The 18,969-nt window shown below is 40.2% G+C and overlaps 2 protein-coding genes across 8 annotated transcripts in view; one reads left to right on the top strand and one right to left on the bottom strand.

The window, feature by feature from the left end:
• Positions 1-18,969, bottom strand: part of GLDN (gliomedin) — a 293,878-nt gene that overhangs the window by 152,806 nt on the left and 122,103 nt on the right. The gene's annotated exons all lie outside the window — the stretch shown is intronic.
• LOC102526537 (aromatase) overlaps positions 1-18,969 on the top strand; it is a 50,140-nt gene that overhangs the window by 16,051 nt on the left and 15,120 nt on the right. For all 5 annotated transcript variants that reach the window (XM_072962444.1, XM_072962441.1, XM_072962442.1 and 2 more), the window contains 2 exons: positions 8,401-8,586; positions 13,306-13,456. In XM_072962444.1, the coding sequence (XP_072818545.1) occupies positions 8,439-8,586; positions 13,306-13,456 (299 nt within the window). In that variant the 5' untranslated portion in view covers positions 8,401-8,438. The remainder of the gene's footprint in view (positions 1-8,400; positions 8,587-13,305; positions 13,457-18,969) is intronic.

Below are 18,969 nucleotides of genomic sequence, written 5' to 3' on the forward strand. Positions count from 1 at the left end.
GCTAGGTAGCTAGCTGATTAGGGACACAGTCCCACCCACCAGGAGGATGGCTGCCTAGGAACCCTTGAGCCTCCAGCCACCCTGGTACTTGGCCCCACCCACCAATGGGGGGGGTCACTACCCTGGACCCAGCTTCACCTATCAGAGAGGTGCCAAGCCTGGGATCCCCTGGGCCCTGGCCCTGGCCCTGCCCATCTATAGGTCTATAGGCCAACATCAACTCCAGGACCCCTGAGGCCCTGCAGCGAGAGACCCTGGGACCCATCTCTACCAACCAGTGGGTCAACACTAGCCCTAGGATCCCCTGGGCCCTGGCACCACCCACCAGCAGGTTGACACTAACTCCAGAACTTCCAGGCCCCACAGCAAGATACTCTAGAACCCAGCTCTGCCCACTGGTGAGTTGGTAGTAACCTCAGGACCTGGCCTAACCCACTGGGATGTGAACACAAGCCCTAGGACCCCCCTGGGGCATAGATGGACCCATCAGTGGATGGACACAGCCTTGGGTCCACCAAGGCCCTGAAGCCAACTGTGTAAGGATCTAGTGAACTCACCAGTCAGCCAACACCAGCCCCAGCACTCCCTAAGCCCCAGCAACAGCACTAGCAGACAAATCAAAAATCTATAATAGATACACACAGGAAACATAACACCAAAAATAGTCATCAAATCACAAGGGAAGAGAACAAAAGAAGGAACAAATCCCTCCCTCATAAACCAAAAACAATTAACAAAATGGCAATAAGTACATGTCTATAAATAATTACTTTAAATGTAAATGGACTAATTGCGCCAATCAAAAGACACAGAATGGCTCAATGGATACAAAACAAGACCTCTATATATGCTGCCTACAAGAAATTAATTTGATCTAAAGACACACACAGACTGAAAGTGAGAGGATGGAAAAAGGTATTTCATGCAAATGAGGAAGGAAAAGAAAGCCAGGATAGCAGTACTTAGATCACACAAAATAGGCTTTAAAACAAAGACTGTAACAAGAGACAAAGGAGGACATTACATAATGATCAAGAGATCAATCCAACAAGAAGTCATAACAATTCTAAGTATATATGCAGCCAACATGGGAGCACCTTAATACATACAGCAAATATGAACAGATATAAAGGGAGAAATTGACAGTAACATAATAATAGTAGTGGACTTTAACACTCTACTTACATAAATGGACAGATCATCCAGACAGAACATCAATAATGAAACACTGGCCTTAAATGACACATTGTACCAGATGAACTTAATAGATATATATAGAATAATCCATCAAAAAGCAGCAGAATACACACTCTTTTCTAGAAAATGTGAATAGTTATCTATGACAGATCACATCCTAGGCTACAAAAGAAGTCTCAGTAAATTTAAGAATATTGAAATGAAAGCATGCATCATTTCTGATCAAAAAGTATGACACTACAAATCAACTACAAGAAAAAAACTGAAAAACCCAAACACATGGAAGCTAAATAATATGCTACTAAACAACCAATGAGACCTTGAAGAAATCAAGGAGGAAATAAAAAAAATACCTGGAGACAAATGAAAATGAAAACACAATGATCCAAAATCTATGGGACACTGCAAAACAGCTGTAAGAGGGAAGTTTATAGTAATATAAGCCTACCTCAGGAAACAAGAAAAATCTTGAATAAACAACCTAACCTTCCACTTAAAGAAACTAGAAAAAGAAGAACAAACAAAACTCAAAGTTAGTAAAAGGAAAGAAGTCATAAAAATTAGAGTATAAATAAATGAAATAGAGTCTAAAAAAGAAAGATAAAAGATTAATGAAACTAAAAGCTGGTTCTTTGAAAAAATAAACAAAATTGATATGACTTCAGCCAGACTCATCAAGAAAAAAGAGAGCCCAAATCAATAAAATCATAAATTAAAAAGAGGTTATAACTGACACTACAGAAATACATAGGATCATAAGAGATCACTACCAACCATTATATGCCAATAAAATGGGAAACCTAGAAGAAATTGAAAAATTCCTAGAAATGTACAATCTCCCAAGGATGGATCAGGAGGAAACAGAAAATATGAACATATCAATTATCATTAATGAAATTGAATCAGCAATAAAAAAACTCCCAACAAACAAAAGTCCAGGACCAGATGGCTTCATAGATTAATTCTATCAAACATAGTAGAATATAACCAAAGATAATTAACACCTATTCTTCTCAAACTATTCCAAAATTTTTCAGAGGATGGAACACTTCAAAACTCATTCTACGAGGCCAACATCACACTGATACCAAAAGTAAACAAAGATAATACAAAAAAAAAATTACAGGCCAATATCATCAATGAACATAGATGCAAAAAATCCTCAACAAAATATTGGCAAGTCAAATTTAACATACATTAAATGGATCATATACAATGATCAAGTGGGATTTATCTCAGGGATAAAAGGATGGTTCCATATATGCAAATCAATCCTAGTGATATACTATATTAACAAACTGAAGAATAAAAATCATATGATCATCTCAGTAGATGCAGAAAATCTTTTGACAAAATTCAATATTCACTCATGATAAAAACTCTCAACAAAGTGAAAACAGAAGGAACATAACTCAACATAATAAAGGCCATATATGACAAGCCCATAGCTAACATCATACTCAATGCTGAAAAGCTGAAATATTCTACTTTAAAGATTGGGAACAAGGAAGAATACTCACTCTCACCACTTTTATTCAACATAGTATTGGAAGCCCCAGCCACAGCAATCAGAGAAGAAAAAGAAATTTTTAAAAACCTACATTTGAATGGAAGGGATAAAACTGCCACTGTTTGCAGATGATATATTATACACAGAAAATCCTAAAGACACCACTAAAAAACTACAATGAATTTGATAAAGTTGCAGGATTTAAAATTAATATACAGAAATCTGTTGCATTTTTATACACTAAAAACAAACAGAATGAGAGATTTTTTAAAATTTCATTTACAATCACATCAAAAAGAATAAAATATCTGGGAATAAATCTAAGGAAGTAAAAGATCTGTACTCAGAAAACTATAAGACACTGGTGAAAGAAACTGAAGATGACACGAACAGATGGAAGATACAATGTGTTCATGGACTGGAAGAATTAATGTCGTTAAAATGACCATACTATCCAAGGCAATCTACAGGTTGAATGCAATCCCTATCAAAATATCCATGACATTCTTCAAGAATTAGAACAAATAATTCTAAAATATGTATGGAAACAAAAATGAACCCAAATAGCCAAGACTATCTTAAGAACAAAACAGGAGGTATCACATTTCCTGATTTCAAACTATACTGCAAAACTGTAGTCATCAAAACAGTTACAGTACTGGCACAAAAACAGACACACAGATCATTGGAACATAACAGAGTGCAGAAATGAACTCACACTCATATGGGCAATTAATCTACAAAAAGGGAGGCAACGGGGAAAAGACAGACTCTTTGATAAATTGTATTGAGAAAACTGGACAGCTAAATGTAAAAGAATCAAAGCGGACTACTTTCTCACACCACACAAAAAAATAAATTCCAAATACATTAGAGACTTAAAAGTAAGACCTGAAACCATAGAACTTAGAGAAGAAAACATAGGCAATAAGCTCTTTGACACTGGTGTTAGCAGTATTTTTTGAGATAAGTCTCCTTGGACAAGGGAAACAAAAACAAACACAAATAAGACTACCACAAAAAAGTATTTTTTACATTGAAAGAAACTATTAACAAAATAAAAAGACCACCTATTGAATGGGAGAAGACATTTTCAAACAATATATCCAACAAGGGGTTACAATCCAAAATACGTAGATAACTCTTACAATCCAATACCAAAAAAACAGATAACCCAATTTAAAAACTGGGCAAAGGACCTGAATAGACATTTTTTCCATTCTACTTCCAAATATTTATGAAAGAAAATGAACACAGTAATTAAAAGAGATATATGCACTCCTATGTTTATTGTTGCATTATTTACAATAGCCAAGATATGAAAGCAACCTAAGTGCCCATCAACAAATAAATAGATAAAAAGACATGGAATATTACTGGGCCATAAAAAGAGTGAAATATTACCATTTGTGACAACATGGATGGACCTAGAAGGTATTTTGCTAAGTGAAATAGTCTGAGAGAGGAAAACAAATACTGCATCATTTCCCTTACATGCAAAACCTAAAAACCAAAACAAATGAACAAACATAACTAAACAGAAACAAAGTCATAGATATAGAGAACAAACAGGTGATTGCCAGAGGGAAGGAGTTGGGGAGAAGGGGAGAAATATGTGAAGGAGATGAAGAGGTATAAATGCTCAGTCACAAAATAAATGAGTCACAGGTATGAAATGTACAGTGTGGAGAACATAATAACTACATAATATCTTAGTATGGTGACAGATAGCGCCTAGACTTACTCTGGTGATCATTTTGAAATCTACAGAAACATTGAACCACTATGTTTTGTCCCTGGAACCAACATAGTGCTGTGGGTCAATTATACCTCAAAAGCAAACAAACAAACCTATACAAAAGAAGATCAAACTTACGATTACCATAGGCAGGGAGTAGGAGGATGGAGAATTTAGAAGGCAGTCAAAAGGTACAAACTTCCAGTTATAAGATAAATAAGTGCTAGGGATGTAATGTACAACATAATAAAGATAAATTAACACTGCTGTATCATATACATGAAAGTTGTTAAGAGAGCAAATCTTTAGTGTTCTCATCACAAGGAAGAAATACTTTTTTTTCTATTTCTTTAATGTTGTATACATATGAGATGATGGATGTTCACTAAACTTATTGTGATAGTCATTTTATTATGTATGTACATACAATCATTATGTTGTATCACTTTAACCTTAAACACTCCTTTATGTCAATTATATCCCAATAAAACAGAAAAAAAAACTTAAAGAGAAAAAAGGAAAAGAAAAACAATACAATTCAACATAGTCTTCGAAGTCCTAGCCACAGCAATTAGGCAAGAGAGAGAAATAAAAGGGATCCAAATTGGAAAAGAAGAGGTAAAAGTGTCACTATATGCAGATGACATGATACTATATATAGAAAACTCTAAAAGTTCTACAGAAAAACTACTGGAACCAACCGCAGAATTCAGCAAGGTAGTAGGTTACAAGATTAACATACAAAAATCAGTTGCATTTCTTTACACTAACGATGAATCAACAGGAAAAGAAAGTAAAGAAACAATCCCCTTTAAAATAGCACCCAAAGTAATAAAATGCCTAGGAATAAATCTAACCAAGGAGGGGAAAGACTTATACATGGAGAACTATAAAACATTGAGTAAGGAAATTAAAGACAACTTTAAAAAAATGGAAAGATATCCCATGCTCCTGGATTGGAAGAACCAATATTGTTAAAATGGTCACACTGCCCAAGGCAATCTACAGATTTAATGCAATCCCTATCAAATTACTCAGGACATATTTCACAGAACTAGAACAAATCATAATAAAATTTATATGGAATCACAAAAGACCTAGAATTGCCAAAGAATTACTGAAGAAAAAGAAAGAGGCTGGAGAAATAACTCTCCCAGACTTCACAAAATACTACAGAGCTACAGTAATCAAAACAGCTTGGTATTGGGACAAAAACAAACATATGGACTGATGGAACAGAACAGAGAGCCCAGAAGTGAACCCACAAACTTTTGGTCAATTAATCTTCAACAAAGGAGGCAAGAATATACAATGGAATAAAGACAGTCTCTTCAACAATGGTGTTGGGAAAACTGCACAGCAGCATGTAAATCAATGAAGCTAGAACACTCCCATTACACCATACACACAATTAAACTCAAAATGGATCAAAGACCTAAACATAAGACAAGATATGATAAACCTCCTAGAAGAAAATATAGGCAAAACATTATCTCACATACATCTCAGCAATGTTCTCCTAGGGCAGTCTACTCAAGCAATAGAAATAAAAGCAAGAATAAACAAATGGGACCCGATGAAACTTACAAGGTTTTGCACAGCAAAGGAAATCATAAGCAAAACAAAATGACAACCTACAGGATGGGAGAAAATTTTTCCAAAAGATGAAATTGACAAACGCTTGATCTCCAGAATATACAAGCAGCTCATATGACTTAATAAGAAAAACACAAACAACCCAATCCAAAAATGGGCAGAAGACCTAAACAAGCAATTCTCCAAGGAAGACATCTGAATGATAAATAGGCACATGAAAAAATGCTCAATATCACTAATTATCAAAGAAATGCAAATCAAAACTACAATGAGGTATCACCTCACACGAGTCAGAATGGCCATCATTCAAAAATCCACAAATGACAAATGCTGGAGAGGCTGTGGAGAAAAGGGAACCGTCCTACACTGCTGGTGGGAATGCAGTTTAGTACAGCCACTGTGGAAAACAGTATGGAGATTCCTCAAAAGACTACGAATAGACTTACGATATGACCCAGGAATCCCACTCCTGGGCATACATCCAGAAGGAACCCTACTTCAAAAAGACACCTGCACCCCAATGTTCCTAACAGCACTATTTACAAAAGCCAAGATATGGAAACAGCCTAAATGTCCATCAACAGATGACTGGATAAAGAAGAGGTGGTATATTTATACAATGGAATACTACTCAGCCATAAAAACCGACAACATAACGCCATTTGCAGCAACATGGATGTCCCTGGAGAATGTTATTCTAAGTGAAGTAAGCCAGAAAGAGAAAGAAAAATACCATAGCAGATTGCTCATATGTGGAATCTAAAAAAAGAGAAGGAAAGAAAAAGACAAATGAACATAAATACAAAACAGAAACAGACTCATAGACATAGAATACAAACTTGTGGTTGCCAGGGTGGAGGCAGGTGGGAAGGGAAAGACTAGGAGTTCAAAATTTGTAGATTCTGACAGGTATATATAGAATAGATGAACAAGATTATACTGTATAGCACAGGGAAATATATACAAGATCTTGTGGTGAAAAGAATGTGACAGCGAATATATGCATGTTCATGTATAACTGAAAAACTGTGCTCTACACTGGAAATTGACACAACATTGTAAACTGACTATAACTCAACACAATAAAATTTTTAAAAAAGGAAGAAAAATACAACAGAACCAGCAAATCAAACTGAAAACTGTCTGGCACAAGAGATTAGCTGCTATGGGGAGATTGGTTGCTGAGTGACACCTGAGCCTATTTCTGGCATCTACTATGTCTGTCTTCTCCTTTCTTCCTGCTTCCCCATTCATACTAACTCTGAAGCTGGCCCCATGTGTACTGCTTCCTCCAGCCCAAGGTGCAAGAGATTTTAACTCATCAAGGCAATAGAAAAAGACTTTCCATTTGCAGCAACATGGATGCTCCTGGAGAATGTCACTCTAAGTGAAGTAAGCCAGAAAGAGAAAAAAAATACCATATGAGATCGCTCATATGTGGAATCTAAAAAACAAAAACAAAAACAAACAAACAAACAAACAAAAACAAAGCATAAATACAGGACAGAAATAGACTCACAGACAGAGAATACAGACTTGTGGTTGCCAGGGGGGTGGAGGGAGGGAAGGGATAGAATGGGATTTCAAAATTGGAGAATAGATAAACAAGATTACACTCTATAGCACAGGGAAATATACACAAAATGTTATGATAACTCAGAAAAAAATGTGACAATGAGTGTGTATATGTCCATGAATGACTGAAAAATTGTGCTGAACACTGGAATTTGACACACTGTAAAGTGATTATAAATCAATAAAAAATGTTAAAAAAAAAAAGAAAAAGACTTTCCTGAGTGAGTCACACTGATTTCAATATACAACTTTAGGAGAGGCTCTGAGAATGCCTCAGTGAGGCACAAGAAACACCTTCTTACTGGAGAAGCTCACTCTCAGGGTAAGTAATTTTGAGCAAGGAAGGGTGTTGGGGAATTTTTTTTTCATTAATTTGGCTGCAAGAGAAAAATATTGCCTAAAAAAATCTGCTGATGGAATCACGGGATGACTCCAACTCTGGAATGAGCTTAATTTTCATGTATTTTGGTAAGAAATTTGGCTCTTAATTTGGATTTCAGTCACTCTACCCACTCAAGGGCAAGATGATAAGGTTCTATCAGACTAAGCGTCTAAACGAACCTGAGACTCTACCAAGGTCAGAAATGCTGCACTTCAAGCCAAAAGATCTTTCTTGGGCTTACTTGTTTTGACTTGTAACCACAAATTTGTCTTGTCTAAGTGTCCAATCACGTTATAAAACAAAGCACCCATCTCTGCAGTACAGCATCCTCTGAAGCAATAGAAGTACTAAATGTACGTTTTCAAGAATTCTCTAATTTTTCTGACCCTCTGAATTCCACAGGACTTTAAATTGCTTCCCCTGAGATCAAGCAACACAAGATGGTTTTGGAAATGCTGAACCCAATGCATTATTATAACATCACCAGCATGGTGTCCGGAGGCGTGCCTGTTGCCGCTATGGCAATCCTGCTGCTCGCTGCCTTTCTCCTCTTGGTTTGGAATCATGAGGACACATCCTCAATACCAGGTAAGTCAGTCATTTAGTTCTGTACTTAAGGAGATTTTTTGCTTGGGCTTTTGGCCCATGAGGGTAAAGGAAATTTTACAAAAGGACAAAGAACAAAGCTGAGGAGATGGATAAACACAATGACAATGTTAGCGAGTGAGGACTCAAGGAAATATTTTTAAGCCAGTTATCTGCACATGTTAAATAAAAATATCAAAAAATGTTTTAGATACTCCCTTTCAGTCCACACTTTACTTTAGTAAAATAGAATTGACACAAGTACCCTTTAAAGTAAGTTTAAGAAGGGATGGAGCAAGGTAAAATTCTAGGGCGTTTTTTCCTCTTTACTCAAATATACTCCAATTTTGCTCTGAAGGTGAAAATATCTCTGGAATGCCTTCTGTACTCCCTTCCTTCTCCCTCACACTTTCCCTCATCCCTGTCTTCTGCCCTCTCCCTTTCTTGAACTTAGCCCTTCTCTAACCCGCTCTTCATTTTCTTTTATTCTTGGGTTGTAATATTGGTGCCACTACAAGGGCTGGGTGGGACGTGGACAGTGGAAGAAAAATGGGACCACTAGGGTTCCCTTGGAACCATCACACCCTGAAAGAAACTTCAACAAGCTCTGTGGATCAATCAAAAGTAGAACATAATATAATTACCCAGATAATTCCAGTAGAAACCCCACCACCCCACACTATCAGATTAACCTACAAATACCAGACTGTATTTTAGTTATCTGGGAAAATTCCTCATGGCAGACATGTGACCACAACCCAATAAGACATATGATAAGGCTTTATTTCAAGAGCATGGTCATTAAACACTTTCACGTGTGGTGGGCCTCTTCACAGCGTGATGCTGAGTGGGAGTGTGGGGTTGGTGCAAAGTGTCCTGGGTCTGGATTCTAGAGCACATAGTCCTGTGGTTCTCAACCCTGCCTGAGGTGAGTCCTCATGTGGATTTTTAAAAAATCTCCCAGAGTGATCTTCCTGAGCAGTCAGAGTTGAGAGCAAAGTGAGGAGCCCAAACCCTTCATCTGGGGAAGGGAAAACTGAGCCCAGAGAGGGCATCTGCCTTGTCCAGGCAAATCCTTATGATAAGTATGAGAAACTGTGTTCAAACGCCTCTTTCCAAAGGTGAGGGGCTAAAGACCAGAGAAGGGAAATCACTTGCCAGCACCTCAGCAGGAAGGAAACTGGGAATAGGAGGGGCGGGGGGAGGGGGGGCGCACCAGGAAGTCCTAAACCCCAGGTGGATGATCATTTTGCTACCAGGGAGCTTCTAGTTCTATGCTTTCCCTGGGAAAATGTGAAGTCTGTTCAGAGCCCTCTAGTGGCCCAGACTGAGATCCTGTGACTCCTGGCTGGGGAAAGGAAGGTCAGGACACTGTTCTTGTTGGATGGTTCTTACTGACCAATACTTTTGGATTTCTTTTGCTAGATTCCTCCAACCACTGTCTCTCTCTGGCTTCTTGGTTTTATAGGTTGGGGATTCTCAAGGTCAGTGAAAACCAAAGAATTAACAGGGTATAATGAGCCAAAGCCCTTAAGTAAGTTACAGTTTTCAAAGCAGTTTCATGCAGTTTCGGCCATGTTCTCTTGTGAACCTCCTGGTATTCTGGTGAGGTGGGTGTGCTGAGGCCTATTTTGCAGATGAAGAACCTTAATACTTACAGAGGGTAGATGTCCACAGCTAGTAAGTGATGAAACTGGGACTCAGATATAAGCTTCTTCAACCTCCCTTTACCGAGAGGCCCTAGGATATCTGATGCTGGGGGCGGGGGGCCAAGGAGTGTGCAAAGATGACACACATAGGCAAAGGACTTAGTGCCAGGGAGGGCTATGATGGCTGGGGGAGAAAAGAGTCACTCCTACTTGGGGGTTTTGTAAGCTTCAATTTGGGGAAACTGCCCCAGTTCAAAGATCTCTGCCCAAGATTCCACCTGGCAGCTGTCCCTTCCCCAAGGACACAGGGCCATGCCCAAACTTACACGTGCATCTCTCCCCAAGAACCTCTCTCTACCCTGAGCACCACATCCCTAGGCGGCACTGGGTAAAGGACATGGCGACAAAGTCCCCTTTTCCCCATTAAAAATCTGCTTTACAGAAAAGTGCACAAATAAATGGGTCCTCACAGTCCAGGACAAGAAATGTTAGCAGCATCCCAGAAGCCCCTCAGGTGCCTTTTCAAGCATACCCTCTTTCACCCCTAGAAGTAAACAATCATCTGTTTTGTGACGATCACTCTCTTGCTACTTTATAGTTTTTTTCACCTAATTTCACATTCCAAACAATATACCTTGATTGTGCCTGGTTTCACATGTTTTAGCAATAGAATCTTACATTACTATTCTTCTATCTTGCTTTTTGGATCACTTTTATGCCTATAAGGTTCATCCAGGTTGTGGCATGCAGCTGCAGTTCATATGGTACGCATGAACATCTCATGGTTTAATCGTCCGTTCTACTGTTGATGGACATTTGGGGTGTCTCCAGTTAGGGGCTACTGTGAACAGTGCTGCTATGAACGTTTGTGTGCACAGGTTTCTTTAGGGTGTATACCTAGCATGGAATGCCACAGTGGGTGGGAAGTCCTAGCTGTTGGCTTCATGGAGGCTGTTTCTGCAGAAAAATGCAGTGAAGTATTTACTGCTCCTCTCAGGGTGTGCAAGAGGCTCCCGCAGTCACTGCATGCCTAGATAAGCATTCCTGAATCTGAGAAGCAAAGGGCAGCTTAATGTGGATGCAACCAGTATTCACCTAATAGCCTACCAAAATCTCTCCCCTCCTAGAGCATCCTTCTCTCTAGCTGGAGGGTGTAAAATATACAAGTAAATGAAAGAATCACACTAGTTATACTTATCATACCATCTCCAGTCTCTAACTTAGAGCTAGTGTTTTTACCTAGCAGCGGCTCAGTGTCTCCTGGATGAGTAAGGTTGCCTATGTTCAGTAGATACAGGTCTTCCACTGTCATATTTGAAATCTGAATTGTGGTTCCTAAATACTAAGACTTTCTATATAGCACCAAACTTTTAAATAAAACATAAAAAGCACTGCCTTTCATTTATATGGTTTTGTTGCTTATGGGCTTAGCGTATGTTTATGCTAAGTAAATGTCTGTTGACTAAGTCTATTCCCGAATCGAAAGATGTTTGACTTCACATGGACTGAATGTATGAGATAAAATGATATTTTTCCATTTTTACCAAAATGTAATACATCTAAAATACTCTAAATAAGGATACCATTCAAAACTTTATCCTTTACACGTGTCTAATTAACTTCAAAAATTCATTCAGGAAAAATTTATTGAGTATCTACAATGTTTTAAGCTATAAATATTTAGTAAAGTATATTGTTATTATGCACATTTCAGTTAATAAGAGGTCAGTATATCTGATGACATTTTAAGGAAATATGTATAAAATCAAAACTGCTTGCTTAATTCTTTTTGAGAACTTAACGACATTATTTTAATATTGTCAGTTATTTACTAACAATACAGTGTTATCAGAACAATTCTAAGATTAAGAACTTTTGACCCAAAGAACCCAAATCCTTGTTTTGTCCTATAGACATTAACAAAGAAATTTAAAGACAGAAAAAAAAAATTCTGACAGTCTTGTCCACATTTACCCAGCTACTGCAAGGTTATGAGTAAACCTTTTTGCCAAATTTGGGGCTAAGCTTCAATTTAGATGATTTACACAAAAACTTAGATTTCATAGATAATTACATAACTCTTGTCCATAATGTGACATCACTGTACTATCCTGGTCAGTTGTGTGAGTTTGGCTTCATGACCATTTCACTGAAAGAATGCAATTAAAGGACTAAGAGATAGAAATGTTGTAACTTTACAATAAAGCTCCTAAAACCATTCCAAAAAGTTTCTGACTCACTTTTCACCACCACCACTAAAATCAGCCACCCTGTTTGTTCTCTGATATAAACAACAGCAAGTTCGCTGGCTGTTCACTGGATTCGTGCTCTTCACAATTCTGTCACCGTCTACATAAGCAAGGGTGTGAGGGCCACTGCTCTTCAGTAAAACCACATCACTGAACTCAGACTCTGGTCTAGACACTGATCAGACCCACTGCCTAATTCCTCAGTGCTTAACTTTATTTGATCTAATGAGATTTAGCTGAGATTCTTTTCTTAAACGGAATCCTTTTCGAAGGAGGAAAAAAAAGAGAAATGAACGCTTTTTGTTTGCACATTATCTTTGCAGACCATGTTCCTCACAGTTAAAAGGATGACACCAAAACACAACCTAATTCAAACCCACCCATTTCACAGACTTGTGCTTTCAAACACAAAGTTTTCAGATAAAACTAGGCAGCCAGATCGATCCGTCAACACATCACTTGTCCTGGTTTTCTTGCTTGTTACTAGAGGGACTGACTGAGCTGCATTTGAAACTCACGGACACCACTTAACACAGCAAGAAAAGAGTAGACACCTGCTCCAGTTGATACGGAATGAAATGACAGAGACCAAATGTAACTGGAGCGGTGCGTACCTTGGACTGTTTCTCACTCATGGAGCTGCAGATCCTCATGTTAAGCTTAAGCTGTTGTTTTAATCGTTTTTCAAATGTGTGATTCACCTATATACATCAGAAGATGTAAAAGAACGTTTAGAGAAAAACAACAGGAAACAGCAGTAACTTCGAGCAGTTTGTCTTTTTGGTGTTGCTGAAATACTGACTGTGATCTGATGACTTCCCTAGGTCCTGGCTATTGTCTGGGAATTGGGCCCCTCATTTCCCACTGCAGGTTCCTGTGGATGGGGATCGGCAGTGCCTCCAACTACTACAACAAGATGTACGGAGAATTCATGAGAGTCTGGATATGTGGAGAGGAAACACTCATTATCAGCAAGTAAGTCTGTTACTAATCAGGGACATATTTTATAATCAAGGCTGGGGTTTTATCTTTTAGAAAAGAAACTTATTGTGATATCTGGCCATCTTTGTTTCTATATTTTTACTACTTATATGAAGGTGAGTAATTTCTAGATAAAACTCTGAAACTGTAGACAAGTGCTATGATTAGGCTTTGCTTGAAGCCCAAGGTACACAGATAAAGAATTCTGGAGAGCTGCAAAACTATTCAAACTCTCCCTGAACAGTGAATATAGAAACTCAGATGCACGTGATTCGGCTCTGACAAAACGTACTTTAGGGAGAGGTATCATCTCATTGCTTTCCTAAGATGTTGAGTTTTATCCCTAAAATAACCATTAAAACAAAGAACAATAACAGAAACAAAAACCTGAGACAGAGAAATCTGACTGTATCTATTTCCAAATGTGTTTCTAATGCCAGGGCACTGAGAAACTCTAGAAGGGTCGTCAGTGGAAGAAGGCACCATTCATATGCTTCTACCCTATTGGTGACTGGGTGCCAGTGTCCTTGTGAGTGACATTATGCAAACTAGGAACAACATTACCTACGAAAAAATGTTCCCCTCACTCTCCCTGCTCTGTTATATTTTCTGGATAACTTCAGCAGGTTGAATTCACTGGAGGATTAACCAAATATGCACTGACTGTGAAGAATTAGTTTTGTGAAATAGTCATTTTCTTATTGAATGATCATAGAAAACGCAGAGTTTAAAAGAAAGCAAACATCAGTAGATGTTCTAGACACTCAGCTCTATTTCCTAGATTGTCAGCAAAGCTACCTCTAAGTTGTCACATTATGAGTTTTTATATTTATAATCCTTGACAAGATTTACCCACAAACTAAAACTGAGCAAGAGGTTTTTATGATATTAGAATTATTTGATCAGATACACACTATCGCCCAAAAGTAAGTGAAGCATTTCTGGAAACTACATTGGGTTTTTTTCCAGGCCAAGATAACAAACATCATTTTGTAAAACACCATGATGAACTCAAAGCCCAATTCTTTGAACCAAATACATGAAAAAGGGGAACAGGGAAGAAAAATCTGCTACCCTTCCAAATATTTCTTACTCTACCAGAATGCTATTTTCGACCAAACCGGTGCCTAGATAGCCACCTGGGTTTTCTCTGTTTCGCTCAGTGTGGTGTTGTAAAACTTCAAAGAATAGCTAAGGCAGACCACGTTTATACACTTAAACATAAATAGCTTCAGGTGGAAATGTTGTTCACTGGGTTCATAGTGAAACAGTCCAAGGCTGTGGTTCTAAGAGCGGGGTCCCTCCATCAGCAGTATCCACATACCTGAGAACTTGTGAAAAACGCCCATACTTGGGTCCCACCCTGGCTCACTAAATAAGAGTCTGGGGGTGAGGCCCAGAGATCGCTTTTCACAAGCCCCCCAGGTGACTCTGAGGCACACGCCAGTTGGAGATCCACTGCTCTAATAACAAGAGCAGAGTTAGTCCTCCATTTTACTTCCCTTGGTCTACTGAGCGCTGCTCAGATAAACTGGAGTGCATCTGGTATGTTCTCATTTTCAAAATCAATACTTGACTCACTTTTACAACTGACTAGTCTCAAAATGTCCTAGAACCGATGATAACTGGGCTTGGGGGACTGGGACACGCGTCCTGCTCTTTCATTCCCCAGCACAGCAGACTGCCTTCCAGCCCTCCTCAAGTCAGTGTCTGCCTTCCCTGTCACCCCCTGCCCTCAGATACAGGTGAAGGGACCCACAGGCTATTTCTCCAAAAGGCTACTGCCTGCAGCTCAGGACCCAGAGCAGTGCTTCTCACCCTGGCTGCACATTAAAGTCACCCACTGCCCAGGCCTCACCCCAACTTTTACAGTCTCTGGGTGGGGGGACCCAGGCATCAGTAGTGTCTACAGCTCCCCAGGTGATTACAGTGTGCTGCGTGCAAAGCGTGAGGGAGAAGAGAAAGTAAGATGCTTCCAGGGCAGTGGGGCCCTTCCCTGGGGTTAGGGAAAATAGCTAAGCAGGTTGGAGTGGTTTTGTCTCACTGTCTCACCCTTAAGTCTAGCTCAGGGGGTGGGAGTGCAAGTCCAGACCTGGAGGGAAGAAGGAAGCACGCGAGGAAGGACTGGAGGGCCAGAACAGAAACTGCCTGTACACACTAGATACTTAGATCACCAAATAAATTCCCAGGAACCCCAAAGCCAATTCCTGAAATAGGAATCTCGATACGGTACACGTGGCTTCTGACCACCCTGTTGTCCTCATCAGGAACGTGACCGTAGCGACCCTGACAGAGTCAGGTGCTGATTCACGCTGAGGACCTGGACAACAACCCACTCTGCCCCTCTCCCCGCTCCCCCAGCTCCTTCCTTGTCCTGTCCTCACAGGCTTTTCTCTGGTCGGAGCCTCTGTGTTCTCCTTAATTGCCTCTGAGCCGCTCAATTTTGTTCTTAAGGGCTGAGCTCCCCTCAGGAATAGGACATGTTTGTCCCCATCTCCTTCCCTGCCTGCTCTTCTGGTCCTTCCAGAACTACCCGTACTTCTTGAAAAGACCCCACTGGACCTCACAAAGCTTTTTCTTTTTCTTTTTCTTTGGATCGTTTGCCAGATTTTTCCTCTTCTGAAAAATATGACATCTGTAGTCTTTACAACTGTGCTGAGATTATGGCCCAACTTCCCAAACTAGCTACGTCCTGAAGTGGTGGGGGCTGCAGAACTTCAGGTGGGGGGACGTCAGGAAGGATTCTGCTGAAGCAACTGGGAGCTTTGGGGGAAGATCCACCTGGTCATCTGTGGATAAAATGTGCTCGATTCCCTGGGCAGGGATGCTCTAAACGAATGAGGGTCTACAGACGTCATGCAAGACACTATAGGTCGTGTGTATACATTAGTGTTTGTCATGAATATCAAGCAAGAATGTAAGTAGCATGCATTCCAAGGGGACTTGGCATTTAACATGCTAACCAGGGTCGTATCTGTGAGTCTGTTAGCAATTTATATACCATTATGGTTATACTATTTATATGTCTGTTTTAATTATATATAAATTTATACTGAATTCATTAGTTATTCTGCAAATATACATTTATTGAGAACTGACTATATGCCAAGTACTGGATGATGCTAACCCATCATAGTCATTATTCACTCTCCATTCATTCACTAAACAAATATTTATTGAGACCTTCTTGTGTACACCAGGAACCATGAACAAACCAGCCCCAAATCCCTACCCTTCTGGGCAAATACACTGTTACATTGCTAACACACCAACAGTGAAAAGGTAAAACATACGTTATCAGTAAGGTGACCAAGTGTCTTGCTTTGCCTGGGACTAGTGGATGTCCCACGATGTGGGACTTCCAACGCTAAAGCTGAGACATTCCTGGACAAACCAGGGTGGTTGTCACACTATAAGCAGGTAGAGAAGTGCTATATAGAAGATGAGATGTCTGGAGCGAGTCTGGGAGGGTGAGGTAACAGGATCCTATTTCGGATATTTTGACTTGACTCACCTAGAGGACACAGTTGAATGGGAGGTTAAGAAAGAAGGTCTGAGCCTTCAGACCCTCCACTGTAGTCAGAAACTAGCAAAGGAGGCTGAGAAGGGCAGCCACACAGAGAACAGAAAAACTAGGAGAGTGTGATGGTCTGAAAGCCAGGTGAGGAATGCGGTCAGGGAGGATGGAATTGTCAACCTTCCGGATGGTGTCACATGACTGGACAGAGACAGGGGCATTGTATTTAGCACCAGGGAGATCATGAGTCTCTTTGACAAGAGCAGTTTCAATAAAGTGGCAGCAGCAAAAGTCTGACCCTAGTAGAGAATCCAGGGAGAAGAATCAGAGGCAGCAGGTACAGACAACCCTTCCAAGGAGTTTGTCAGAAGGAGGCAGAGAAATGGAACAGAGCTGAAAGGGACGTTCTGTCCAAGGAGCTTTTGTTTGTTAAGATACAGGATATTATAGCATGCGTGTTTTGATGGGAATGGTGAATTACAGAGGAAAACTGATGATACAGGAGAAAGGAGTGTGTTAGGGAAGATGTGAAGGGGCTCCATGTGACAAGTGGGGCTGGCCTTGACAAGGGACACAGAAGTTCATCCACAGTAACAGGAGGGAAGGTTGAATACATGGTCCCAGATCCTGGTGGTTGAAGGGTGCAGAGATTCTAGTTGCTTACGCTTTTTAGTAACACAGGAAATAAAGTCTTTAGCTGAGGCTGAGTGGGGAGGGAATGGAGCTGAGTGGAGAGAGGGCGAAGAATAAAATAGTTATCCAAAAAGGTGAGATTGGATGGACTAGGAAATGTAGTAGAATTGCCTTGTGCACGAAGGGCCCACTTGAACTTAACTGAGTCCTGCCTGTGTGTATACGCGCGCGCGTGTGTGTGCGCGCACCTTTGCGTGTATGGATTTTTCCCCAGCCCCATTCAGCTGCCAGGTGCCAGCACACAGTGAGCTAAGAGTTGGATTTAGCCAGAGCTGAGGTTTTACCAGGCAACTAGAACACAGCATGGGGAAGGCTAGGAAACTGAGGATGCGTGGAAGGGAGAGACTCTAATGATTCACAGTTAAATATTTTTCCACCTCCCTTGTAGAACAGTTCAAATGAACACGAAAATTGAAAGAGCAGTCCTCCTACGTTTTGCCCCCGTGACCTTGACCTTCCCAAGAGATGAGCTCTGTTGTCTTACAGGATGTCCCACTTTCCAAATTTTGCTCACTGTCTCATTATTGTGTTATTTAACATACTCTTGATTCTCTGCATTGCTTACAAGCTGAACACTAGTTCAAAAGGCTCAGTGTGATTCAGATTAAACGTTTTGTCACAAAGCTTTCTTGTTAGTCCTGGGCACTTCCTATTGCATCACGACAGGAGACCAGGAAAGGCAGTCCCATATAACTGGTAGGAAATTTGATCAGGTTAGGGTGATTACCGTCAGATCTCTCTGTTATAAGGATTCTTTTTCTCTTGCAATGACCCCAGTATTGAAGCTGGGTAAGTGAGGATATTAGAGGGCAAAGGACAGGGACTAGTTCGTAGGACTGATGGAGCACAGGACAGGTCTACGCAAGGCAAGTGTATTTAAATGTTTGCTACCAATTATTCCATTGATTGTCTCCCCCATATTTCTAGTACTCATCACGCTTGAATCTGGCCACAAGTGTGTGAGTTCTTTAAACTCACAACAGGAGGGTGGCTTCCTCCTTACCACCCAAGAACTTACTTCCCGGCAACTATTCGTTTTGAAGAGACAGTAAAAGTATGCCATCTTGGGAGCTGTCTTTTGACTTTAGTCACGTTTAAAGAAGAATAATGACCCCAGGGACAAGACATCTAACCTACCCACTGTCCCTTTGAGCGTGGGGACTCGGTCTCTGCTCAGCAGTGAGAAATCCTCACTGTCCCAGTCAGTCAATCAATACAACCTCCCCCTCACCTGGTGGTACAGGCCGGCCCACACTGTGGGAAGGAAGTCTCTGCTGTTAAGTCCCCAGAGTACCCT

This window comes from Vicugna pacos, chromosome 6 (genome assembly GCF_048564905.1).
Source record: "Vicugna pacos chromosome 6, VicPac4, whole genome shotgun sequence".
Lineage (NCBI taxonomy): Eukaryota > Metazoa > Chordata > Mammalia > Artiodactyla > Camelidae > Vicugna > Vicugna pacos.